At 43.6% G+C, this 26,922-nt stretch overlaps 3 protein-coding genes across 11 annotated transcripts in view; 1 reads left to right on the forward strand and 2 right to left on the reverse strand.

Moving 5' to 3' along the window:
- Positions 1-4,627: 4,627 nt before the first annotated feature.
- LOC139543764 (ubiquitin-conjugating enzyme E2 L3) lies at positions 4,628-8,218 on the forward strand. The gene is made up of 4 exons (XM_071350147.1): positions 4,628-4,767; positions 6,550-6,645; positions 6,818-7,004; positions 7,317-8,218. The coding sequence occupies exons 1-4, from the start codon at positions 4,741-4,743 to the stop codon at positions 7,469-7,471; spliced, it is 465 nt and encodes a 154-aa protein (XP_071206248.1). The 5' UTR covers positions 4,628-4,740; the 3' UTR covers positions 7,472-8,218.
- A 2,740-nt stretch (positions 8,219-10,958) lies between these two features.
- LOC139543766 (creatine kinase U-type, mitochondrial-like) lies at positions 10,959-17,398 on the reverse strand. 8 transcript variants are annotated; one of them, XM_071350155.1, is made up of 11 exons: positions 17,293-17,332; positions 15,369-15,641; positions 14,728-14,908; positions 13,860-14,058; positions 13,684-13,779; positions 13,384-13,605; positions 12,371-12,456; positions 12,117-12,240; positions 11,877-12,011; positions 11,635-11,760; positions 10,959-11,514 (listed from the first exon to the last, which is right to left on the reverse strand). In XM_071350155.1, exons 3-11 carry the CDS (start codon positions 14,874-14,876, stop codon positions 11,398-11,400), a joined length of 1,254 nt encoding a protein of 417 aa, XP_071206256.1. In that variant the 5' UTR covers positions 14,877-14,908; positions 15,369-15,641; positions 17,293-17,332; the 3' UTR covers positions 10,959-11,397. The 8 variants fall into 8 exon arrangements, with proteins under 8 accessions (XP_071206256.1, XP_071206255.1, XP_071206254.1 ...); XM_071350154.1 differs by having other exon boundaries at positions 15,625-15,641; positions 17,293-17,316; XM_071350153.1 differs by lacking the exon at positions 15,369-15,641 and having other exon boundaries at positions 17,293-17,398.
- A 344-nt stretch (positions 17,399-17,742) lies between these two features.
- Positions 17,743-26,922, reverse strand: part of LOC139543767 (ras-specific guanine nucleotide-releasing factor 2-like) — a 45,980-nt gene continuing 36,800 nt past the window's right edge. For both annotated transcript variants that reach the window (XM_071350158.1, XM_071350157.1), the window contains 10 exons: positions 26,612-26,839; positions 26,314-26,420; positions 25,797-25,909; positions 25,347-25,407; positions 21,273-21,376; positions 21,080-21,164; positions 20,616-20,893; positions 19,938-20,055; positions 19,757-19,825; positions 17,743-19,660 (listed from right to left, as the gene is read on the reverse strand). In XM_071350158.1, coding sequence (XP_071206259.1) covers positions 19,565-19,660; positions 19,757-19,825; positions 19,938-20,055; positions 20,616-20,893; positions 21,080-21,164; positions 21,273-21,376; positions 25,347-25,407; positions 25,797-25,909; positions 26,314-26,420; positions 26,612-26,839 — 1,259 coding nt within the window. In that variant the 3' untranslated portion in view covers positions 17,743-19,564. The remainder of the gene's footprint in view (positions 19,661-19,756; positions 19,826-19,937; positions 20,056-20,615; positions 20,894-21,079; positions 21,165-21,272; positions 21,377-25,346; positions 25,408-25,796; positions 25,910-26,313; positions 26,421-26,611; positions 26,840-26,922) is intronic.

The following is a 26,922-nucleotide window of genomic DNA, read 5'->3' on the forward strand; positions in this document are numbered from 1 at the left end:
TAAGATTCCCCACATGGCAGTTTCTTGTTATTCTTGCTAGCAATCTGGCCATCCAGAGTCACAACAATATGCTGACTTCTGCAACATAGAAGCGCGCACATAATTTTCATGGCGTGGTCAGCTACATAAAACATAGAGAAATAATAATGGCGTCTTTTTGTAGGCACTAACTCCGCCATGGTCCGTCGGAAAAATGAGGCCTATGAGGATAATGAATATAATTTCTGTAGGGTTTTTGGATAAACGCTGAAAATATGGTCTGTGGTAAACACAGGCTTAGGATATATTGTACGTTTTGTTCTATGAGATTATATTCAACAACTAACGGCACTTTGTGTATTTTGAAGAATGTATGTAATAATAAAAAACACATATCACATCAATGCTTTATAATTAATAAATGTTATGTTAAGTGGCTGCCATTATCTCATAGAACAAAACGTATAAGATCTCCTAAGCCTGTGTTAACCTCAGACCTTGTTTTCGGCGTTTATTCCAAAACCCTATTCTTTCCCCGTTCATTTTTCCCATAGGGATGGCTGAACGAACCAGAGGTAACTTATTTCCGGGTTTTAGGACTACAAATTGGAGAGCTCTATTAGCGCCAGATATATTATGGCCATTTTCTGAAATTACAATGCAAAAATAAAAATAAATCCTATGTGTAGCACCTTTAAAAGTGAGACATTGTTTCTGAGGTAGTACAGGCAGACTGCAAGGCTTATGTTAACCCTCGCTTTACCAAACTAAATGCTAGGTTGGAAGCAAGGGGAAATAATGTGTGAGTTGAAATAAATACAAGCGGTGATTCGGACAGCAAAATTAAAGTGATTATTTTCAGATGGAACTGTTAGCAGGCATAGGTGTGCCTGTGACGGCCAATACAGCACGGCTTGGAACGCTGCTTGTCCAATCAATCAATCAATCAAATGTATTTATAAAGCCCTTTTTACATTAGCAGCAGGCTAAAAAAGATGTTGTCCAATCAGCATCCAGGAGCCAAACAACCAGTTTTACAATACATTTGAATCAATTTCGATTTTTATTGTGCTTATAAGAACTGCACGAAGGAATTTTAAGACCACTATTGAAAAATACACTGTTCAGCCTAGTATGTTGACAATGTTGGGCTTATAGTGGAAAAAAACGTGCCTATATAAAAGTGGGGTTGGGAGTACTCCGTAGGTTCTGTATAATCTATACATTGTGTAATTTCATACGGCACTGAATAATATGGAATGTTGCTGGCCTTTTACTACACCCATTCCATAGGCCACAATCAGAGGTGGGTAGTAACGCCCTACAAGTAAGTATTTACATGTACATAAGTAATTTATAGAGGAACTAGTACTTGTTTAGTTACTTTCTGTGGGGTGTACTTGTACTCTTACTCAAGTAACTTACTTTTTACTCAGTTATATTTGATCAAATCACTTCAGTTAAATACATTTATATTATTATATCGTTGCTGTCAGATGAAAACCTCTTCTCTCCAAATGTTTAGTGATTTTCATTTTTTTTATCGATACTATTGGTTCCACTTTACGTCTGTAAGAACTTTTCACTACCCCTTGACCAATGAAATCTATTCAAAATAGCTTGTCATCAAAAGTCTTAAATCCATTGGCTCTCAAACCCCGTATCTCCACCACGGCTCTTGAAGTGAAGCGCTCCTCTTCACTCCTGAGGATATTTTTTTGTGAGTTATTAGCCAGACGCGATCAGAGTTAAGTTGCACTATAATTACCTTCTGCTTTTGTAATATTATATATTTCTGGAGTAAGATAAGTATTTTTCTGATATAATTCTGCTGTTGAAATTGTTTTGATGGCAAGTGGAAATGAAACGACTAAGTAGATAACTAGCTAGCTAGTTTACTTTGGCTAACCCAGTATCTGACAGAATGTTTAAAGGGATTCTTTACTCCCCCGGTGTCAGATGCAGATTTTTATATCTGCGTGAAGTTTGAAAAAAGATGCTAACTAGCGTTAGCGCAATGACTGGAAGTCAATGGGTATCTGCTAGCATGCTATGGGACTAGCAGATACCCATCGACCTCCAGTCATTGCCTTAATGTTAGTTAGCATTGGCTCGCAAAACTACCTCTAACTTCCTTCATACTGGACATAGAGAATTGCCTAAATATATTTGTATTTTATTAAAAGTGTATTTCTTTACATATACATGTAGCCTACACACTAGCTTTCAACATATCAGTATTGGTGTAAACTTTCTAAAGAAATGCTGTTATAAATATAAAAGTATGGCAAATTATCCATACATTTTTTTAAAAAGATTGTTGCCATGCTGTGAAAAACAGTTGTACTGCACTAGAGTGCAAAAAAATGACATTCACAAAGATTAGCATTTATTTGCAGGGGGACTCTTATTTTGACAAAAATAAATCTGTGATTGTGCTGCCAGCATAATTTCATGCGGCCAGGTGAATGGTAATGGGAACCCTAACCCCTTGACCCAAATTTAAATAAAAGCAAACTGAAAGGGAAGAGAGGAGAAAAGCCTCTCCTTAGCCCTGCCAGACCAGCCTCTGATGAGCAGAAGTGCCCAGGGGGAAAAGTTTTGTGTGTCAGTTTAACCTGAACAACCAGGATACAAGCCGGATAAGTTGACCAGAATCCACAAAGATAACAACGGCCTCTGCCACACTGTATGTATGGGCCCCTGGCATTGTACGTACTCAAATATCCTTTGCTTGAGCAAGGTATCCTTGAAACAGACTCCTTGAGGGTGCTTGACTTGGGAAGGAGCTCACCGGAGCTGAGTCTTGGCACGTCAAATGTTCTACTGCTTGAGCTCCTGTTCCTCTTATAGAATATTAGCTCAAAGTATTGTGGAGCTTCTGCACCTAAATGTAAACAGTACCGGCACCCAAAATGAGTACCGACACCTATTTCAGTCCAAGTCAAGCATAGCTCCTTGATGAGAAAAAGCACTGGTGATAAGAGGGTGTGGTGCAGGCTGATTATAGGTTACATCAGTGGTTCCCAACCAGGGGTACTTGAGAAGACTCATGAGACCATAGGCTTACTGGTAAAATGCACATGAGGGGGAACTTCAGAGGTACTCTGGGCAGAGCAAAATGTACTTGGTGGTACATTAACCCGAAAAAGGTTGGGAACCATTGGGTTACTTAATGTCTCTGTCAGAGAAAGGACTTCAATTCCTTCATGTCTTACAGCTTGCTGACATGAAGGCTCAATATTATTTCATCCTTGACATGTCTTATTGATTATGACTATGCCAATAATGATTACGTTGCCAATATTTGATTGCCAATATGACATTTAGTGTGAGATAAAAAGAGCACCCAAATTAGTGGACCTCTATTAAATATAAAATATCGATTTTAAATAAACATTTTGACAAGAAATTGACAGGGTTAATAAATCATGGAAAAGTTGTGGTTTAAAAGCCATTGTTAATAAATGCATTCTGCTTATGAGTTCAACTGTATGCTTATACAAGTGACAAGGAGCAGAAAGATAAATAAATTAGACTACTCATTGTAACTAATGGACACCTCTCCATCTATCCCTATGAAGAGTGGGTCACAGGAAGACGAGGTGAAAAGAGTCCACTTAATCTTTAACTACTGTCACGCACTGTGTGTGTGTGTTACTTTCTAGATGTAATCCGTAACATGAGAAGGGTTTACCAAGAAAAACTTCCAATGTGTCTGTTAGTTACTAGTTACCTGTCCAAAATTGTAATCAGTAACGTAACTTTTGGATTACCCAAACTCAGTAACGTAATCTGATTACTTTTATCAGATGGAGCTAATTTAAATTTGCACCTTTTTCCAATGCTGAATTGAATGTCATTGATAAAACGGAGGTGTCATAATGTATTTTTTTTTGCAAAAAATCCTTTCTGAATTTGAAAGTAATCCAAGAAGTAATCTAGTTTTTCAAAAGTGTCTGTAATCTGACACAATAGTTTTGCTGGTAACATAACTCATTACAGTAAACAAAAATGGTAATCAGATTAGATTTAACTGATTACATGTAATCAGTTACTCCCCAACGGTGTGTGTGTGTGTGTGTGTGTGTGCTCTCTAGAGGCTGCAAGGGATTCTAAATGGACTATTATTCCCTCTAGAGGACACCGTATACACTTTCATAACATCCACTTCAGTTTAAATCGTGCCATGCAACTTTTTTTAATGTATTGAACATACAGTATACCATATGTTGGTAGTAGGCTATTCAATAGCTATAAAGCAAAAGTTTGATTATTTGTACACCTTATATTGTTCCTGGTGCATAAACAAATTATTTGAAAAATGAACTCCAGCACACTGGTTTTCTTGTGGCTTCAGAATGTTTTATTGATTAGGCTTACCAGGGGGCATGGCATTGAAACCATTGTTACATATTTTGTAACATGATCTTATCTTCTTATTTCAACATCAACCTGCTACCAGTATGTTTTCAGATGTTATATGGCCTCAGATGAATACCCTTTTACTGTTTCAATCAAGTGAGAAATAGTGGCCCATGTTTAGGATTCTCCCAAAATAGCCTAAATAAATGGACGAATACTCTCATTTGACAAAATGACTAACGGATAAATATAGTAAAATTAAAGTAGCCGTACACTCCAAGTACAGTGTTGTTTTTCATTCGGAAAGAGTGCGTGCGTACACACTGTACAGAGGAGACAGTAAGAGCCAACATTTGGATATCGCTGTGTATTCTGGGTACAGACAGTAATTCCACGATGGCGGCGAGCAGGAGGCTGCACAAGGTACATTTCCTGATCAATCCAATTAGGATTTTCTCTTGTTAGATTAAAGAAAGTAAAACATTCGGACTCCCAAATCTCAGATAAAATTAAATGTGTCGTTAAATTTGTTTTATTTAGCCCCACACTGTCAGAAACCTCATGAAACTCGGTAGGCGGAAAATGACGTTAGTATGCTAAGCTAACCAGCTAGCAGTTGTTTTTTTGGTCATGTTAGCACCGGCATATTAATAGGCTAGATTCGAATTAAACGTTTTGTTAATCTAAATTCATTAACAAGGTTAACCATGTGTCATCATCAATTAAGATTCAATTCAGTATTGTGTCATCAGTTGGGTGATAATCGCGCTTCAACATTTTTGATCTTCGGCTCATAAAAACTTTAGCTAGCTACGTACTGTAGCTAGCTTAATACTAACTTAGCAGGGAGTTAATTGTGCTAGCTAGCTACGCACAACAGTTACATAGGTCGTTAGCAGTGTGGTTCATTGAGCTAGCTAGCGAGTTAGCAATTCGGGTTAGTGTTACCTAGCAAGTTTATTTTCTCAATGTGAAACCGAGGCGAGGAAGCTGACCAGCTAATGTTACCCCGATGTATATACAATCTTGCTAACGTTATGAGGTAGCTACCGGTAAACAGCCAAACCCATTTCCTGTGATTTGGGTTTCTTAGCTTTGAATTGTTTTGAATAGTCGAGTGAATCGAAAGTGAAATTGAGCATGCGCCTGCCAAGTAACGTTAAGTTAGCTAGTTAATTTAGTTTAATTTCATTCATTCGATCTCAATTTGAGGTAACACCGGGTTTAAACAATCATGTTCTCAACACTGGATGTCAACAACCCGGCCTTATCATAATTGGCATTTATCTTTTCCCTTGCTTTTGTCAGCCACCATTTGACCCAGCCTAGGATAATTACTCCTAGTAAACATTCCCCATCAAGTCAACAAGAATAAATACAATGTTTTGAACTCTATACATCTTAGTTTGACAGTCGTTTGCATTGTAATCCTGTAGCAGTGGTCTTATCCAGAGTAACACAGAATAAGGTTACATTCGCACTCTGATTTGATAATTCCAGAAATCAGGAAGCTGTGCCCATGTTTTATTCTTATGTGTATGGGTGTGTTAACCGTAATGTCCTTGTAACTATAACAATACCCCAATCTCATTATTTCCACTGAAAGGTGTGATTTATGAGTCAGTCCTCTGGTGTGGCAGAAAGCAGTGTTCTGTAGTGAGATCAGTGTGAGAATGCACTGGACCACTTCCTGGTTGAGAAGGGGTGTGGCTGCTTGGTTCCAGGGATGAGACTGACAGTTGATAAGTTAACATATAGGTTAATCCCTAGTACTTTTAGTCATCCAGTCTTTTATTTGTATGACATTATTTTTTATTTTCACTGAAATTTAGGGCAAATTAGGGTTAAGTGCCTTGTTGGCTCGGGTATTCAAACCAGCGACCTTTCAGTTACTGGCCCAATGCTCTAACCGCTAGGCTACCTGCCACCCTGTGTGTCTAGTTCCTTATGTCGCCCTGTGTGAGTCTAGTTCCGTATGTCGCCCCGTGTGTTTATGTGTGTCTGTAGTCATTCAGTTGTTTTTGATCTATAGGACACTGGTTGTTTAGTGGTTACTAGGACTCAGCCAACACAGGAACATGTTTTATCAGTTCTTTATCTCTTGTTTGATAAAAACCTTTCTGCTTCCTGTAATGGTTATGATTAACTAACATTAACTAACTGTACAGGAGAACTTGCTCATGATGTATTCACCCTCTTTTTCAGGAACTTGATGAAATCCGCAAGTCTGGAATGAAAAATTTTCGTAACATTCAAGTGGATGAATCAAATATTTTGACTTGGCAAGGCCTCATTGTTCCAGTAAGTCACTATTTACTACTCTTGTCTCCGGACAGACATGAACATGACCAGAATAACAAGGAGGAACAAGGCACTCTCCGCGATATTGCAATTCCTTTGTTGCTGTGGCATGTTCAGTAGGACATCAGCTCACCTTTTAACCAAACGTCATTGTCTCTCTCCCCTCTAAAAGGACAACCCTCCATACGATAAAGGTGCTTTCAGAATCGAAATCATCTTCCCAGCAGAGTACCCCTTCAAGCCCCCCAAGATCACGTTCAAGACCAAGATCTACCACCCCAACATCGACGAGAAGGGACAGGTGTGTCTGCCTGTGATCAGCGCAGAGAACTGGAAACCAGCCACTAAAACTGACCAAGGTACGGCGGAAAGACGCACGCACACTCAGACAAAGACAATAGACAGTGGTTTCTTCTCATATCTTTTTAAGTAGTAGTTATTATTGCAGTCTTTGTAATTTGTCATTGAAATGCCGCCTGAACCCTAACCCTCCAGTCTCCTCTCCCTCGGAGGCTCCTGTCTATTTGGCTGGAGAGGTTTCCATCCTGCAACCTCTACGTGGTTATGGATTTCAATGTCTTTCTCATCTGTTTCATCTGGACTACATGACGCCATCCTCCATTTTTACATCATTCTTAGTATCCTCTTTTGTTCTGCTTGTCTTCCTGCAGTGATCCAGTCCCTGATTGCGCTGGTCAACGACCCCCAGCCAGAGCATCCTCTCAGGGCAGACCTAGCAGAGGAATACTCTAAGGACCGTAAAAAATTCTTTAAGAACGCAGAAGAGTTTACAAAGAAACATGGAGAAAAACGACCTGTGGACTGAGAACGCAAACGTGTGACTCCCTCTTCCTATTCCCGGCCTCCTCTATCTACTCCCCCCTCTATCCCCCCTTCCAAAACCCCCCTACACCCCTCTCTGCTCTTACCCAATCTCCTGAAAATGCCCCCACACACGTACACACATCCTTCTAGTCCCCCTCCTCCTGGGGCAATATATCTCAGCTCCACTTCTCCCTGGCAACAGGACTGTGTCGTGAATCAGGCAGGTTGGTCACCTCTGGGTGTCAGCTTGTGGCTGTTACTAACTTTCTACTGATTTCTTAAATTATAAAAATGCCGGAATTAAGCCCAAGAGAGCAACTTGTTAAAGAGGGAACAAAAAAAATACAATGGAAAGAAAGATCTAGATGGAAATGTTATGCTCAATTTGTTCATGATTTGTACACAGAAGTGCTGGTGCAGACCTCTGTATAAAGATGATCAAGTGTTTTGAAAACTATTTGGTAAATGCTCAACTTGTGGTCTGATTGTTAACCCTTTTCATCTCACTCCTTCCCCTCACTAAAATATGTAACAGAAAAAATCAACCCCAAAACCAACAAAATGATAAAAAAAACACTTAAAGCATCAAGGTTCAGGTGTGTGGCGAAATGTTTATTTTATATTTCTTTTTCTTTTTTTGCCTATGTTGCACTTTACTCTGTGGAACTAGCTTTTAAGTTTACCATAAAACTTCAGTTTGTCACCAATTCAATGGTCCAGATGTTATAAAAGGGAAAAAAAAGTTTGACTGAACTTGCTTTTGTATCTCTGCGAGATTATCATGAAATGTTTTGTTCATATGTTGTAAATTTAGCAGACGGTTTGACCATGTGACAGGAAGTACTGCTCTTCATGCCATTGCTCACTGGCCTCTTTTCAAGGTTCTGACTAGAGGGAGTACTGCTATGACCGGACGTAACTTTTTTGTTGTTGTAGCAGGTTAGGAGATTTAGGTCAAGAAATAACCTTTATGACATCCCATTCCCATTGAAACTGCTCGTCAGTCTTGCACTGTAACTGGGAGGATAGTGGTTCCCCCTCTAAAAATCTTTCTGTGCATCGAGGAGATCAGCCCTAGCAAGGCACTGCACAAATTCACCAATCTTAATCACATAATGAGTAGTTATTTGGCATAAAAAGTGATTTGTGAATGATGATGGCAGACATTTAGACATTCTTCAGCAACAACCAGCAGACCAGTACCAGTAGAACAGTACCAGTAGAACAGTAGCTGCCATGAGGATATAAATTACATTGGACCCACCATTGTGGAAAATACTTTTGGAAGCTCTAGAAATGTATTTATTCATGTCTACATTTATTTTTGCCACGTTTATTCTACTACAGCCACCTTAATGCACACTTTAAAATTGTGAGCGAAACATATGTATGAAATGTTTTTCCTTAAAGTATAATTTTGGGATATTACTAATGTTACGGTCCCCACTACAAAGCAAACAAAAAAAATACTTAAATACGTGTAATTTTGTCCTTGACATTTAATTGAAATACTGTAGAATTCCTTTCATTCTTATGGAGATCTGCTCCTGCTGTGGTGAGGCAATATGTCCGACTGGTGGCTTCAAAGCCTGTCAGTGGCCTATAAATAGCATCAGCAATCCAGCGTTTATATACGTCACTGCTTTATTTACATTATTGGTTAAGGCTCGGTGCCAATGAAATGCATATATTACTGTATTGAGACTAGTGTATGTCAGTCACTTTTCACCACTAGAGGGCAATACTTCTCTACAATAGAAATGGACTCCATATCCGAAGGGCTCTGGTCTTATGCTGTGGCCTGTGGACAGTCTACCATAGATGGTATATGGTCTCTACCCATATATATACCGTGAAGTCTACCATTAAATTATAAATAATCAGTGTGTCCAAAGAGATCGGTCTGAGCAAAAACACTGTGCACTAATCTTGATCACAGAGTGAGCTGATAGTTGAGATGCAAAATGATTTGTAGATCAGTGATTCTGCACAGGGCCTTGCTTAGACCGATTACCTCAAACATGTATGAACTCTTGTTGTATTGAATTGTCTCTGCAGTACAGACTCCGTTTCCCATGGTCCTCAACACCTCTCTAATAAGCCAATAGGAGTTGGAGCGTCGGTGAGGTAACTGCTCGCTCCTGATGCTAACAATGACCTTTGACTGAGGACATGGTTATGGAAAATACATGAATTACAGGCAGCACCACACTGTTATACTGATGTAATCTTACATAGCGTGACCATTGGGCGGGTAATGTGAATTGTCCAAATGGAAATTCAAGTCTTAGTAGAGCTTAGTGGCTGTTCTGATATTATTTATTTTCATTGGGTAATCTAGATCCCAGGCTACGACGTCATATAGCTGTACTGAACATAAGCAAAGCATAGTGGGGTCGTCAGGCCTAGAAATGAAGACGTGACGTTGAATGTAGCCTAAACTGTTGCTCGTCTGAATTATACCACGTCTCCCATGAGACGGACCTACAACCCTCTCTCAAACTTCCTAGTGTCTCCTTTTTGGCATTACACAGAAGTCTAGTGGTCAGCACGTAGACCACGGCTAAAAATACACGGACCAGATTCAGTTTCCTCTCTGACACAGACCCTCTCACACCTACACACACACACTGGCCCCTGCCCTCTCAGTCACGCTATGTCCAGCGGGCCCTCTGGTCTTTTCCCACATGCAATAAATATGTACACTTAATGCCTTCTGTTTCTTCGGTCCCCTGGCCCTGCTCACACTAACCCTCTTTAGTGTGTAAGTACAGCAGGCAGCGATTAGCTGATTAGCTCCACGTCACTAAGCTGCTCCAAGAAGCCCAATTACCCTCCCAGGGACTACACAGACGAACACAATCAACCCTTTAAGACAGACAGTCGTTTTGGCACTGAGGATGCTTCCATTCTTGTCTGGGAGTCAGAGCCCTCTGTGCTTACTTCCAAATCCACGACAATGTTGGGGTTTGTATTTTATCTCATTGAGAATAACCGGGATGAAGAAAGGTTAATTAAATAAGAGACATCTGTGTGAATTCTGCTGGTAGTTTTCCGTTGACGGAATTGGGCTTCTGCCATGCTTCTTTCTCTCTGTTCCTCTCACTGACCTCTAAAAGTGCTTAACTCAGTGTTAAACACTGTTACTGCCGTAACCCTATTATGGCAGATCAGCTGCTGGGAGACAGATGCACTGGCGCGACTAGAGCTGTAAATATTTTACATTTAGTACTTTAGCACTTATCCAGAGCGACTTCCGCCTAACGACAGACTTCCATCTACAACACAGCCATATACAGTCAACTTCACAGGAAGTGAATCATCTATTACATAGTCATTACACATGAAAAGTCCAATGACAATGGGAATGTTATGGAAAGTCCAAGTCAGTTAATTGCTAAGGTATTTAAACTCTTAGTGAGGTAGTGAAGTTAGTAGGAGGAGAAAGACACAAGCTGTAATATCGCACTGGAAAGCGAGCAGAGTCGTTTTGTTGATCAGAAATCAGATGTTTTTATTAAAGTTGATTTTTATTGAGGTTAGTGTTACAGGTAAGATTTTCGCTCCTGGTAGAAGTTGCTCCTAACCACAGATCTAGGATCAGATTATGATACCCCCAACCCCAGCCTTAACCATAAGGGGAATACATCAACACCTGTACCTGGACTAGTGGAATTTTAACCTTTATTTAACTAGGCAAGTCAGTTAAGAACAAATTCTTATTTACAATGTCGGCCTACCGGGGAACAGTGGGTTAACTGCCTTGTTCAGGGGCAGAACGACATACTACTGCTACTTTACTCCAAACCGCTCAGTTTGGTCACGAGTGGATGGATCAGGCCTAGCTCCTCGCCGCTGGCGCCTCACTTCTTGCTCTCCCTAACCGCAGAGCAGGTCACTTCCTCTCAGAGGTGGGGCTCAGGAGTTTTACTTCCTGAACTGGGCGATGGGGGCGGGGATCTTAATGTCCTGGCCCTTTTCCAGCCTCTTCTCACAGTCGATCAGATAGTTGACTCCATCAACCAGCAACTGTACCAACTCCACCTATACACACACACACGGATACACAGTTATTAGCAGTCGAGGTGATTTTAATCTCTGGCCCAGATAGAGTATATGGTTTAATTCGGTCATTCAGTCTCAGAATAGCGGTTCTAGTTTTACCTCAGATTTTCCCAGACGGTCGTTGTTGGAGATGTCGAAGGTGTCTCCAGTTGTGGCCGTGTCGACTCCGCCTGTCCCTCTCTTCTGCAGACGCATGTTGTCCAGGATCTTACCGAAGCGGGGGTCCTGCAGGGTAGGTACAGAACTTTAACCAATGCTCTGTCTTGGGAAGGAGGGGTCAATGCACAGGGACACGTCAAGTAAAAACATTAGGGAAGAGAGAGAGAGAGATTGTGTGTTACCTTGCTGAGTTTGGCCAGTCTGACGTGTACTCCAGCCCTGAGTCCGGTGCCCAGGTTGGAGGGGCAGGTGAGGATGTAACCCAGGTGTTCGTTCCACATGAACTCCCAGCCTCTCTCCTGGATCAGCTTCTCCACCTAGAGGGTGGAAGGACACGTGAGGTATTATATACTGTCTACTGTGTGTTCACATTCGCGCCAAAAAATCACTAAACCACTAAGACGTAACATTAGGTAAAGTACCTGTTGGAGTCCTCTGCAGAACCTCTCGAACACTCTCTTCATGTTTCCTCCCTTCTCCATGGAGATGACCCTAGTGTGGTCCTCCTCATTGACCCAGATCAGGAAGGTCTTCTCATTGTTGTGCCTGGAAGAAAGAACACATTCCTAAGAATCCAGAAACTTTTGTTGATTGCACTGATTATGTCAACGTCTATGATCACAGAACACACATGCTGGTTAGAGGCTTCTGCTAGTAAGAGCCTTGTAGACCCTACCAGAGGCCCCTGCCGTCGGGCCAATCACGGGCCATGAAGGCACACGTCAACAAGGGGGAGACAGGCTTGTCAAACAGGAAGTGGTCCTACGGGGAAGAGGAGGGAGAAAAGGGAGGAGGAGGAGGAGAAGGTAGTGGTCAAGGAAAGGGAAGTCAGGGTTACAACTACATAGAGGTAATTCTACTTTGGGGAGGAGGAAGAGGAGTTGAGAGGAAGAGACCTTCCCCAAAGAGCTCTAATGCTGTGGGAACATGGTTTTGCTTTCTACTCCTTTGGTCTCACCAGATTCCCCTATTCACAGATAGTACTATCTCTACAGCTATTATAATACCAGATAGACTTACAGGCTTTTAGATCTACAGGGACAGGGTTCGGCTCTCTACTGCTCTGGTCTTACCAGATGCCCCTGGCATCAGGCCAGTCACGGGCCATGAAGGCAGATGTCAGCAGAGGAGAGACGGGCTTGTCGAACAGGAAGTGCTCCTGAGGCAACGTGAGGGTGAGAGGGCAAAGGTCAATGAGACTGAGGGTCGAAGGTCAACACTAGTCTAGTCTCTCCCAAATCCCAAAAGGATTGCCTCTATTTCCAATCCTTATCGTAGCCGTTAGGATTTAAAAGCAACATGATGTCACCCCAATGTGTCTAGACTGAGTGGATTAACTTGGTAACTAAAACTCTGCAAAACTTCCCTGAAATAATTGGATGGCCTACCAATGGGGAATGAAGATAAATTAGTGCAATCGAGAACCATGTCTTCAGAAGAGTCGGGCCAAATAAAACTGATGTGACAATGCTGTCACTACAGTTCAGGTTCCAGTGGCACTGTTTCAGTCTTCACCACAGTCCCTGTCATTAACATCGTAATACAAATAGGCAATATCATGGATAAGAGGAATCCTGTATGCAGTCAGGTTACAAAGAAAACATGTAGTCATGTACGTTTTAGAGACAGACAAATGAGAAAGGAGAGGGGGATACAGAGATCAATGGCAGTCCTTTGTGAGTGTCTCACATCAATAAGCTGCTGCTGCTCCTTCTCCGTCATGTCTCCCAGGCTGTAGTAGTGCCCGGCCAGGTCACCCTTCAGGCCGGCCAGGGCCTGCACGGTCACACGCTCCACCTCGCGGCGCTCCGAGCGGGAGCAGCACGGGGGCAGGCTCAGACCGCGGATACTACGGCCTGTACGCACGCGAGACGACAGAACGTATTTCTCATCGAAAACACCGTTAGTGATCTGAGGATGGAAACGGACAGTTATTCTACATAGATCTGAGGATAATGAGAGAGAGAGAACGTGGGAAAAAAGTGTTACTTTGGATGCGTCCAGATCAGTGGGGTGTTTCATTGTCTTGGGGTCGTAGCCGTTGTGTCGGTCTTTAATGACGGGGTCAAAGAGGTCGGCGAACACCTGGAGAGGACGGGATGGACTGTTAACAGATCTCCTTCAGATAGATCGAAAGATGCACACAGGCAACCTCCACCACGTACCTTGTAGCTCTCCTCGTCCCCAGCCACCATGCCGACAGTCTTGATGAAGGGGTGGCCCGGGTTGTCCACTCCGGTCTGGATGCACTGGTCCAGGGTCCAGTTGTTAGGGGTCACCTGGTCTCTCAGCTTGCCGTAGATAGCAGGGGTCAGGGCGTGCGCCATGCAGTTGTTGTGCCTCCTCAGGTCAGGGAAGTCAGCGCTGGGGATGATGGGAGAAGTAGTTTTCATTCGAACCATAGAGATGAAAAGATCGAAAGGTGTGCATTATGAAGGACATTTCAAATAGAGTGTGATTATGGACACAGTTCTGGCCAAGAGGACAGCTTATACACTGCTGTTTTGGATGTGATGTGGATAAAAAAAAATGTTTTTACAGGTACATATTGATTGATTGATTGATTGATTGACTGGTTGCTTGATTGATTGAGACAAGTAGAGGAAGTTATTTTAGAGTGTTGGTGATATGTCTAAGCTGTGGCTCAAGGCTTAGTTCCTGTGTGTGTGTGTGTGTGTGTGTGTGTGTGTGTGTGTGTGTGTGTGTGTGTGTGTGTGTGTGTGTGTGTGTGTGTGTGTGTGTACGTGTCTACTATATGTGAATGTAAGAAAGGGCAGAGGAGGTATCTACTAAACTTGTGCCTACGAGACGTCTTAGGTTTCATTCCCTGTCCCACCCCTCTACCTTTGACTTACAGACTGACTGCAAACTGGGTGTCAGATTCAGGTTTTTTCCCATTCAACAGGTGCAGCTATCCCAGGCCCAACTCGTGTACTCTCAAATTATTTCTCCAACCTCTGTAGGTCGTCTGTATATGGCCAAGCTATTTGTAGTCCACTGTCCATCAGAGGCCATGTAGTTTTGTAGTCCTACCTGGGTGGGTAGAGCTTCCTCCTCTCCTCAGCGGACAGGATGTTGCTGTCAGTCATCAGGTAGCAGGTTGCCATGGTGCCTGCTCCCAGGCTGGCCAACAGCGTGGCCGTGTTACGGCTGGACATCATTCTAGTGAAGGAGAACGCCATCTTGGACAGTTCAAAGGTCAGAATAAGGTCAACTGGGGGTGGGAGAGAGAGAGGAAGAGGGAAGAAGAGAGCCACAAGATATAAGTTACACATTTCAAAGGCCGTACTTTCTTTTAATTCTTAAATATGTGTTTATTTATGCATTTGTTTCTTGTTGTGTATGTATAACTGTGGTTAGCTGTGGGAAGAACCTCCGCTTCTTAAGAACAGTACACTTCCTTCCTTTAACCTTTCTGACAGTATTTTTCTGTTTTAGCCAGCTTCACGATGCAGAGTCAGACAGTCACGCTCTTAACCCTTTGACCACTACATTTTGTCCATCAAATACAGACTGTGGATGCTGCAGGTCAAGCATACTCCATGTCCTCAGTTGAGTTACAATGTGCTACCGGTTTGTTGATTGTACTGTATTCAATCGTATCATATCAAGTACTTAAAAAAAGAAATTCTACATCTGATAAAGTTCATGCAGGTGGTTGATAACGAGCTTACAGTATGAGAGGGGAGTCTCAGCAGATGGCTGTTTAAGCTCAGTCTCCTGATCTGGCCTCACAGGACGGCCTCTTAACTATCCCAAAATGGCTGACGCAAAATGGCCACCACCATCAAGGGGGTGTAGGTAGGAAGTTGCCTCTGTGCACCGATCGTAGGTCACCAAGATAAAACTAACTTTAGTTTAGCCCCTGAGCAAGGCATTCCTTTCCATATGTCCTGTGACTAAAATCTCAAGGTGAAAGGTCGTTCTCACCGACTTGTCCTTCACTTCTGCACAGAGGAGAGAAAGAGAAATAGAGAGAGACAGAAAGAGAGAGACAGAGAGAGAGGGAAAGAGAGAGACAGAGATACATAGATACAGAGAGAAGGAAAGCTGTCTTAAAACAGAGAGGTCTATATAGATCTGTAGAGGTCTAGTCACTAAAAAACAGAAGCAGGGATTGACTTTCTGTTTCATTAATCACTCTACACACCTATTACATCATTATCTGCAGTTGTCAGTTGACAAAGTTCCATGTGATTGTTCTTCATTAAGAATACAGTAACGACCTGGAGGAAGAATACAATTCGGTTTGATCGCCAGATCGTCAAAGCAGATGCAAAGCTGACAGTGCACCCGCTCTACTCTACGATCCATATCAATGAAGCCCAACGTGCATCTCAGTGGCTGAACACAAGGTCTCTGGGTCAACTCAACACTATTGATCTCAAAGTCGTGGCTGTGTTTTCCCCCGAGTGAAGTACAGCAGACCAGAACAAAGTAGGTGGCTGAGGGGTCTGAGAGGATGAGGCAGTCTGAGAGGAGGCAGTCTGAGAGGAGGCAGTCTGAGAGGAGGCAGTCTGAGAGGAGGCAGTCTGAGAGGAGGCAGTCAGCGCTGAAAGACATGTTTATTTATAGAAATCTAGAGGAGAGGAACAGTGCCAAACGGGTCTAATGCCATGACTGCTCTTTCAGGAATCAAAACACCACAGGCCACGTGTTCTGTCCTGCTCTGACATTCCGAACCGGTCACAGCCTCTCATTACAGGACACAGGCCAAGACAAGGGCACGGGGAGTGGATAGGATAGGATAGGAGAGGAGAGAGAGAGAGACACACACACACACACAGACACACAGAGAAGGAGAGACATAGAGAGATAGAGAAAGAGCAATGGAAAAAGCAATGGACACAGAGATGGAGGAAGCGAAAGGGGGCTGAAGCTCTGATAGGAAACGCCGGTGAATCAGTGATAAGGTTATGTCATAAATGGCGAGCAGCTGGTATGACAGGCCTGTATGGTGGTTTAAATGCCTCAGAGTCACAGTGGTAATACAAGCCTTAAAGCCAGGATTACACTAGAACCAGCTCTGAAACCACAGATCTAGGATCAGTTTACCATCAGGGGGAGAAATGTAAAAACTGACCTAAGATCAGAGTGTCGGGGAGCAATTTCATGCTACTAGCCATACAGAGAGGAGTGTTAAACACATGGTGATGGAGTTAACAGACATAATGCTACTTATTTGTAAAGCTCTCGAACGGATGCATTATCTCAAGTCGTGAAGCAGCTCATGACAGTTATAACAGCTAATAATGTGCTTAAGGAACTGACGCTCAGCTGTCCTTCAGAACGTCAGACTAGACCACGTAGACAGTCTACATTCCCACGCCAAAAGGCTCCTGCTCTGTCCATCAATGTCATGTCAATATAGCAATTACAGTGACAACTATCAGCCAAAACTCATAAAGATACGCATAAGGAAACTTGAACTAATAGTCTGTAGGTGGAAGGGAGATGTTAACAACTACCTGGCTGCATCTACAACTTTAAAATGTATACATTTAGAACAGTCTGTTATTATCCCCCCTTGTCTGAATGAGAGATATAGTAGAGCTACAGAGAGAGGGAACACAGAAAGAAAGATAGAGGGTACAGTACCTGTTTCACTGCTGGTATCCCTCCCTGCTAAAGATTCCTCTTTCAGGAGTCTATTTCTCTTTCCGATCCCACACTCTACCCACTAACACGTGATTAGGACCTGTGCTTTAGGCCAATTAAAATGTTGGAATTTACACCGTGGGCCAATGGGTATATAAGAAGCTTTGCTGCTGACCAATCAAATGTATTTCTGGTGCAACACCTTGGATGGTCCTGGCTCTGGTGCCCGTATTGACCTTGATCTCTATTAGACGCAAAGACCCCTCCCCTCTCCAAACATAGATAGCCCCCCCCCCTCTCTCTATCCATCTCTCTCTCCCCCCCTCTCTTTCTCTCCCCCCCCCTCTCTCTCTCTCTCTCTCTCTTTCTCTCTCTCGCTCTTTCTCTCTCTATCTCTCCCCCCCCTCTCAGCTCTTGACTGTTGAGATGTACATCAACTTACTACAGAAGTGACATTAACAACTTTTATTTTATTTACAAGCCAGGAGTGTAAATCTGTACATTCTCTAAGGAAGTGCATGGAAAAAATACAGCGGTTAAACAACAGGTTTTATAACAAAGTACATGGTCAGGTATAAAAGCAGGACTGTGGATACTATCTGGATGTGAGAAAGATTCCTGCCATTCAGGACTGTAGAAAACGGAAGCAGTCTGGGAAAAGCAGTTATCTGAAGAACAACACTGTAAGGAAAGAGAAACGTGCTCTACCGCTTTAACGATCCAAAAGCTCCAAGAAGTTACACATCTATTGACATACTTTACAAATCAATAGCGCAAGATTTCCAATAATACTGTTTAACAAGTAATCAGATAAAAATCGAACAAATACTAATAAATAAACACATCCAGACATAAACTACAACATTGAGAAATATTCAGACACAAGTTGTAAGTAAACTGTAACGACCGCTTGGGTCAAGTCCCTTTACTTGAATGTTGTCATTCGCAAAACAGACATGTTACACTTAATTGAAGAACATTTCTGAAACTGCGATTTGTGTCAGGACTGGCAAAGGTAAAGCCGTACATGTATATTCTCTATACACTGTCTGGCTCTGGGGAGAATTAGATACAGTATATTAGATTGTGCATAATTACACGGTTGAGAAAAGTGGCTCCTCATATGCGAATATCTTCTTAAAATGTTTCTTGTCACAAATAACAGTTTAAAACCTTTATACAGAGAACCCACGGGGAACACACTGGTTGAACCAATGTGGAATACATGTTGAATTGATGTCTGTGCCCAGTGTGAATACAACAATAGACAGAAGTAAAACAATGTTTAAAATGCTTAATAAATAAGTAAATAAATGAACATGCTAAATGACAGGATGTAAAGTCCATGCTTACATCATCAGTGTGTGTCAACAGGAACAAGGCCAGAACCAATCAGGTAATTGTTCAACAGACACAGATAGACTCGATTGGACCCGAGTGACAAAAAAAATCATTTTTATCATCCAAGTTGGTCTTCTGGTTAACAAATAGGTTTTTATATGTTGGCTAGGCCTTCTATAAGTCAATAAATTCACCTCATTAGCGTAAAATAAATATGCTATAGGCTATGCAGAGCTGTGGTCGGGTCCATTCGGGTCCACTCTAGTCTATCAGCTGTAGTTAAATAGACCGGAGACCCGATGACAATCAGACAGGACACGACCCGGACCCGAAGGAAAATATTGAATTTTGAACCCGGTCGGGTCTCGGGTATTCTGGTTCCGGTGGACCCATGGAGATGTCTTCAAGGAAGTGCAAAGACCTTTGGGGAATGTTATCACTATTTGATATGAGGCTGACTTTCACCAGTTCACCAGTAGAGGGCAATATAGTGACCGCCACTGTTCCTCCCCACTAGTCTGCCCACAGCTGCCATTAGTCTGGCAAGCTAGACATCTCTCTCATAATCAGTCACAGCCAAACCAGAATCTACCTTGGTTCTACTTGAGCCTTTTTCAGAGCAATGTAAATGTATACATGGAAATGCATGCAAGATCATCAGGAAATCATTATAACATGTTATAAACACACTTTACAGTTTATTACTAAATCTTGATATGTACATATTTACAAGCAAGGCACATCTTCACCAGAGTTCTTAAGCATAATCATTGGCAATGCTGATAAAGTAACAGGAACCCTTAACCGGGTGATTCTCAGGGCTCTCCCGTCCACTGGTTCCATTGTTACCAAGCAGATAACAATAAGAACACTAATTACTAAGTGTCTGATGCAGCTGGACTGAGAGCGACTGGGTGGTGTTTCTGTGTGTTTAGCCAGGAGGGATGCGGGGTTCAATCTTCAGGGACAGCTCATACAAGGTGTCCTCATCCATCACCAGAGTCTTATCCAGCAGGAACTGAGTTACCTGGGAGAGAGCGAGACGGAGAGGAAGCACGGCGAGGCAGTTAGTTCTAACAGGGTTGTAGCTAGAAACATTGATTGACTGTGTGGCGGCTGTTACCTTGGCTTGGTGCTCTATCCTGTAGGGCGCACCCTGGAACTGACGGATCTCTCTGATGATGTGAGACATCTGGAACAGAGAGGAGAACAGGGAGGAGAGACATGAGACAGGCAGAGAGAGAGAGAGATACAGGCTGACTGATTGACTGACTGTGTGTGCGTGCGTGCGTTTGTGTGTTTACCATCCTCATCTTGGAGAAGTTGACGAGTCCCTCCTCGGTGAAGTTGGGCGTTCCCTCTTCGATGAAGGCCAGGTCAGTCAGATACATCCCCAGATAGGGCACACAGGGAGGGTTGCAGCTGCACACGGACCAATCCATCAATCAATGTTCACATAGTATTCAAGCTTTTCCTAACGTTTCACAAGTCCTTAAAGAGATTGAACGGGATCTTAAGCCCTTACAAATTCGTAACATATAATACGAATTGCAGGATTTAAAAAATAAGTAAAATGCAGGACGGAACATCATACGCAATGGATGACTATGTACAGTACACGATTGTACACCATTTCCTGGGACCCATTTTGGCTCGTGAGCGCTACTTTCAAAACTACTGGCTGAAATGATACAAAACATCTACAGCATCACTTTAATTTTTTTTTTTTAAATACGCGCTTCATCATGTGGACAAATATCCTGCCTCTAATGTATTGTGCCTTGCTCAAGGGCACATCGACAGATTTTTCCCCTTGTCGGCACGGGTATTCGAACTGGCCCAAACGCTCTAACCGCTAGGCTACCTGACGTCCTATAGCTCCTTGGTGAGATTTCACTGTTCGCCCAGGTACACGTCTTGGTGATAATCTGTGACCAAAACCCAGACACACAAATTCTCCCTTTATTTCCCCTCTTTCTTACTTTTTCAGGGTTTCTCTCAGGTTCTTGAACCGGCCCTCTGATGACACTGTCTTCTGCAGCCTGTCCATCAATGACTTGGTCTGTTTGCAGACTTTGGCCCATGTCTTCTTCAGCCTGTAGATGGCGCTACGGTTGAGAGCTGAGGTGATCTCTAGAACTCCGTTATAGTTGTTAAGGCAGCGACAGATATCAGCAACCGCCAACCACTTCTCTATGGAGTTCGCCCTGGAGCCCACGTCTGTATGGGCAATGATCTGAGACGCTACCAGGTTACTCATCTAGAACAGGAAAACAGAAGAAAAACAGAGAGGGGGAAGGGAGAGGAGGGATGAGAGAAGTAAGGGGAGTGGGAAAGAGGCAGAGATACAGAAAAGAGGGACAGAGAAATATGTTGAGATATGAGTATAGATCTGAAGCGCTGGCTGGTATAGAGCTATAGCGTCTAGATCTGTTTTAAATCTTACATCGTTAAAGTGCTGACTGGTCTTCATGATGTATGGAGTTCTCTCTGACTTGTCCAGCTTCATCCAGCCCTGGCCCAGAAACTCTCTGGTGGACACAGAACACACCACAATTATGCAACAACAACACAACAACACTATTCTCTGATGTAGAATATACACTCACACTATTCTCTGATGTAGAATATACACTCACTCGTAAGGGATGCTCCTGAACACAATGTGGTCTAGCAGGGTGATCTGTTCAGCCAGCTCCATCGCAGACAGAGACTCAAAACACTCTGCTTTGGGACACTCCGCCTGGAAAACCAATATTAAACAGTGTTCCATGTCTGCACCACAAACGGGTTGACAGCTAATATACACAAACAAGGGGAGCTTATATAAGTGTGTTTTTTGCATACCCCCCTGAAAGTGAGGTCACGGCCAGGGTTCAGCCGTTACTCAAGGCGACCCTGGAGGAATTAGGGTCAAGTGCCTCGACAGACTTTTCACGTTGTCAGCTCAGGTGGTCAAACTAGCAACATCTCGGTTACCGGCCCAACACTCTAACCGCTAGGCTACCTGGCAGGTAGCCGCTAAATAAAAGGACACAGTGGACTAATATGGCTCTACAGGGGACTAAACCAGGGTCACATACATAGTGCATGTCAAATACTTTACAATACTTGAGCTAAGCTTGATTTATTTCCCATGTAAAATAGAAGCAATGGCGTTTTCCCAAAAGTGAAATCTCCGATCTAAATCAAGCGCACCTCAAATACTTCTAAATGCATTCTAAAGTATTTTACATAAAGTATTGGTTGGGTCTTCAGGGGATGCTCCACCACAATACACACTAATATAACTAATACTCTAGGTTCTAATCATTTATGGCGAAGACTTCAAATAGTCTATATCGAGACAACGTATCTGGACAACGTCTTACCAGGATGAAGTGGAGCAATGGACTTCTCTGTTCCAAAGTCTGCATTCCAAAATACATCAACATTCATTTACTGACTAAATAATGACTAAACACACTTTCTACCACTATATTGTTATAAGATGGCGCCAGAGAAGCAGACAGACGTTTGACGTGCCCCAAACCGATTGTGTTTTTTGTTCGTTTATTTGCGTTGTTTGTTACTTATTTCTTTACTTATTTTGTACATAATGTTGCTGCTACCGTCTCTTATGACCAAAAATAACCTCTGGACATCAGGACTGTGATTACTCACCACGGACTGGCAGAATCCATTTTTTACTTTAACGAGTCTGACGAGGCCAATGCGAACGATATACTGCTTTCTCGGGAACAGGCCCAGATCCCCAGGATTTGCGTGAAGAGGAGGGGGAGAAAAAGTGGCTGGAGGGCGGGCTGCCTTCTGAGAATTCGTAGTCGATCGAACAAACCCCCACTTCCCTCCATTCTGCTAGCAAACGTGCAATCTTTGGAGAATAAAATCAACGAGCTACGCGGAAGATTAAACTACCTACGTGACATTAAAAACTGTAATATCTTATGCTTCACGGAGACGTGGCTGAACGACGACACTATCAACATACGGCTGACTGGTTATACGCTGTACCGTCAGGATAGAACAGCGTCTGGTAAGACAAGGGGCGGCTGACTATGTATTTTTGTAAATAACAGCTGGTGCACTATATCTAAGGAAGTCTCGAGCTATTGCTCTCCTGAGGTAGCGCATCTCATGATAAGCTGTAGACCACACTACCTACCTAGAGAGTTTTCATCTGTATTTTTCTTAGCTGTTTACATACCACCACAGTCAGAGGCTGGCACTAAGACAGCATTGAATGAGCTGTATTCCGGCATAAGCAAACAAGAAAACGCTCATCCAGAGGCGATGCTCTTAGTAGTCAGGCTTTAATGCAGGGAAACTTAGATCCATTTTACCAAATTTCTATCAGCATGTTAAATGTGCAAGCAAAGGAAAAAAACGCTGGACCACTTTTACTCCACACACAGAGACACATACAAAGCTCTCCCTCGCCCTCCTTTTGGCAAATCTGACCATAATTCTATCCTCCTGATTCCTGCTTACAAACAAAAATTAAAGCAGGAAGCGCCAGTGACTAGATCAGTAAAAAAGTGGTCAGATGAGGCAGATGCTAAGCTACAGGACTGTTTTGTTAGCACAGACTGGAATATGTTCTGGGATTCCTCCGATGGCATTGAGGAGTACACCACATCAGTCATTGGCTTTATCAATAAGTGCATCGATGACGTCGTCCCCACAGTGACCATATGTACATGACCCAACCAGAAGCCATGGATTTACAGGCAACATCCGCACTGAGCTAAAGGCTGGAACTGCTGCTTTCAAGGAGCAGAAGCTGATAAGAAATCCTGCTATGCCCTCTGACAAACCTTCAAACAGGCAAAGAGTCAATACAGGACTAAGATCGAATCGTACTACACCAGCTCTGACGCTCGTTGGATGTGACAGGGTTTGCAAACCATTACAGACTACAAAGGGAAGCACAGCCGAGAGCTGCCCAGTGAGCCTACCAGACGAGCTAAACTAATTCTATGCTCGCCTCGAGGCAAGTAACACTGAAACATGCATGAGAGCACCAGCTGTTCTGGAAGACTGTGTGATCACACTCTCCTCAGCCGATGTGAGTACGACCTTAAAACATGTTAACATTAACAAGGCCGCAGGGCCAGACGGATTACCCGGACGTGCACTGCGAGCATGCGCTGACCAACTGGCAAGTGTCTTCAATGACATTTTCAACCTGTCCCCGTCTGAGTCTGTAATACCAACATGTTTCAAGCAGACCACCATAGTCCCTGTGCCCAAGAACACTAAGGTAACCTGCCTAAACAACAACTGACCCGTAGCACTCACGTCTGTAGCCATGAAGAGATTCAAAAAGCTGGTCATGGCTCACATCAACATCATTATCCCAGAAACTCTAGACCCACTCCAATTTGCATACCGCCCCAAAAGATCCACAGATGATGATCTCTATTGCATTCTACACGGCACGGCTCTCTAGTGCGCTCAAAGCTCATCAATAAGCTAAGGATCCTGGGACTAAACACCTCCCTCTGCAACTGGATCCTGGACTTCCTGATGGGCCGCCCCCAGGTGGTAAGTGTAGGTAACAACACATGCGCCACGCTGATCCTCAACACAGTGGCCCCTCAGGGGTGCGTGTACAGTCCCCTCCTGTACTCCCTGTTCACTCATGACTGCACAGCCAACAACGACAGCAACGAGACAGCCTATAGGGAGAAGGTCAGAGACCTGGTCATGTGGTGTCAGGACAACAACCTCTCCCTCAACGTGATCAAGACAAAGGAGATGATTGTGGACTTCAGGGAAAAGAGGATTGAGCTTGCCCCCATTCTCATCGATGTGGCTGCAGTGGAACAGGTTGAGAGCAAGTTCCTTGGTGTCCACATCACCAACAAACAGTCTTCCCTCTCAGTCTTCCCTCTTCCCTCTCATCACCAGTCTTCCCTCTCAGGAGACTGAAAATATTTGGCATGGGTCCTCAGATCCTCAAAAGGTTCTACAGCTGCACCATTGAGAGCATCCTGACTGGTTGCATCACTGCCTGGTATGGCAACTGCTCGGCCGCCGACCGCAAGGCACTACAGAGGGTAGTGCGTATGACCCAGTACATCACCGTGGCCAAGGTTCCTGCCATCCAGGACCTCTATACCAGGCGGTGTCAGAGGAAGGCCCTAAAACTTGTCAAAGACTCCAGCCACCCTAGTCATAGACTGTTCTCTCTGCTACCGCATGGCAAGTGGTACCGGAGCACCAAGTCTAGGTCCAAGAGGCTTCTTAACAGCTTCTACCCCCAAGCCATAAGACTCCTGAACACCTAATCAAATGTCTACCCAGACTATTTGCATTGCACCCCCCCCCCCTTTTTTTTACAGTGCTGCTACTCTCTGTTGTTATCATCTATGCATAGTCACTTCAATAACTCTACCTACATGTACATATTACCTCAACTAACCGGTGCCCCTGCACATTGACTCTGTATCGGTACCCCCCTGTATATAGTCTCGCTATTGTTATTTTACTGCTGCTCTTTAATCACTTGTTACTTTTATTTCTTATTCTTATCCGTATTTTTTTTTAAACTGCATAATTGGTTAGGGGCTCGTAAGTAAGCATTTCACTGTAAGGCCTACACCTGTTGTATTCGGAGCATGTGACTAATACAATTTGATTTGATTAGATTTGATATCCTGCAAATGAAATGGCTTAGCATCTATTCTAGGCAGTAGTTCTATACATACCGTCTGTAGGATGTCTTCTATCCTGAGTTGAGCATCATCTTGTTCATCTTGAGAAAGGGCACTGAGGGACAAGCAGAGTCTCATTAATAACAAATGTAATGACACAAACACACACCCACTCTCACACACACTCTCACACACACTCTACACTCTCACACGGTATACTAAGGTACACGCACCACACCACACACACTCACTAACTCTCACCGTGTGTGTGTGTGTGTGTCTGTGAGTGTGTGTGTGTGTGTGTGTGTGTGTGTGTGTGTGTGTGTGTGTGTGTGTGTGTGTGTGTGTGTGTGTGTGTGTTTGCGAGTGTGTGTGTGCTTGTACTTTAGCTTGCGTGTGTGTGTGTGTCTGTGAATGTGTGTGTGTCTGCGAGTGTGTGTGTGCTTGTACCGTAGCGTGTGTGTGTGTCTGCGTGTGTGTGTGTGTGTGTCTGCGTGTATTTACCTTAGAATGTTTCCGGTGGCTTTCCTCTCTTGAGGCAGCAGGTCTGGGTCTCGTAGCACCTCCTCCAGAAGGGTCATTACACCCACCTTCAGCTCACTGTTCATCTCAAAGTCCTGACACACACGCACAAACACACACGCAACTTAGCGATCATTTCCCCCAGTCATTTCTTCAGAGGATGCTGTGAACTCACAGGTACATTGTTCACTCCCTTCCACATCAGAATTATTATAGAGCATAAATTGACCTCTTCTCTCTTACGTCAACATCTGTCTGTTTCAGCATGTATGGTCACTTACACACCAGGACACAGGAGAGGAGGGCTGACCATCCCGTAAATGTGTATGTGTGTCCAGGCCCCACAGAGCAGACGGTGGCAACAGTCCTGTCTGCTACAGAGTGCAGGACACCAGGGGGCCCCAGTGGAGCAGGGTGACAGTTCTCTGGGCGTCACGAGAGTTGGACAGAGGACAGCAGGGGGTAGGCAGCAGTGTTTGTGTGTGTATGTGGTTCAGACCTGTGAGTGCTTGGAGACCCAGTGACGCAGTACATTGAGGACTCTGTTGGTAGCAGCTCTACGGATGATAAACTCCTTGTCACAGGTCCTCTCGCTATTATTGAAACCTGAGAGAGAGAGAGAGAGAGAGAGAGAGAGAGAGAGAGAGAGAGAGAGAGAGAGAGAGAGAGAGAGAGAGAGAGAGAGAGAGAGAGAGAGAGAGAGAGAGAGAGAGAGAGAGAGAGAGAGAGAGAGAACTTGTGGTGAAATGGTAAATGCTGCTGGTAAGACTGTTGTTATTGTCCATGTTGTCTGTTACCCTGGGAACTGCCGTGTCCGGCGGCTGCAGTGGCAATAGCGAAGGCTGAGGCTGGTGACATAGTACCACGATTGTTTTCCCCCGTGGAACCTCCAGACTGTCTGTATCGCATGTGTCTGGGTGTAGAGGGGGAGCGACAGGGGGACTCTGTCAGGGGGACGCGGTCCTCGCTGACTTGAGGGTTAGACTCTGGGAGGAACTTCTCCAGAGAAACCGTCTCCAGAACAGCTGTTAATTAAAATATACAGGCACTCAGTGAGTGTGTGTCTGTGTTTGTGTGTGTGTGTCTGTGTTTGTGCGTGTGTGTGTGC

The sequence above is a fragment of the Salvelinus alpinus genome, chromosome 18 (assembly GCF_045679555.1).
Source record: "Salvelinus alpinus chromosome 18, SLU_Salpinus.1, whole genome shotgun sequence".
Classification (NCBI taxonomy): domain Eukaryota; kingdom Metazoa; phylum Chordata; class Actinopteri; order Salmoniformes; family Salmonidae; genus Salvelinus; species Salvelinus alpinus.

Bases quoted from the DNA above. Each gene is read 5' to 3' on its own strand.
- LOC139543764 (XM_071350147.1), top strand. From the start codon at position 4,741: ATGGCGGCGAGCAGGAGGCTGCACAAG. The intron at 4,768-6,549 runs GTACATTTCCTG...CCTCTTTTTCAG, and splicing joins CGAGCAGGAGGCTGCACAAG to GAACTTGATGAAATCCGCAA. The intron at 6,646-6,817 runs GTAAGTCACTAT...CCCCTCTAAAAG, and splicing joins GGCAAGGCCTCATTGTTCCA to GACAACCCTCCATACGATAA.
- LOC139543766 (XM_071350148.1), bottom strand. From the start codon at position 14,876: ATGGCGTTCTCCTTCACTAGAATGATGTCCAGCCGTAACACGGCCACG. The intron at 14,059-14,727 runs GTAGGACTACAA...CATCATCCCCAG, and splicing joins AGGAAGCTCTACCCACCCAG to CGCTGACTTCCCTGACCTGA. The intron at 12,241-12,370 runs GTAGGGTCTACA...TCTTTCTTCCAG, and splicing joins CCCGACGGCAGGGGCCTCTG to GCACAACAATGAGAAGACCT.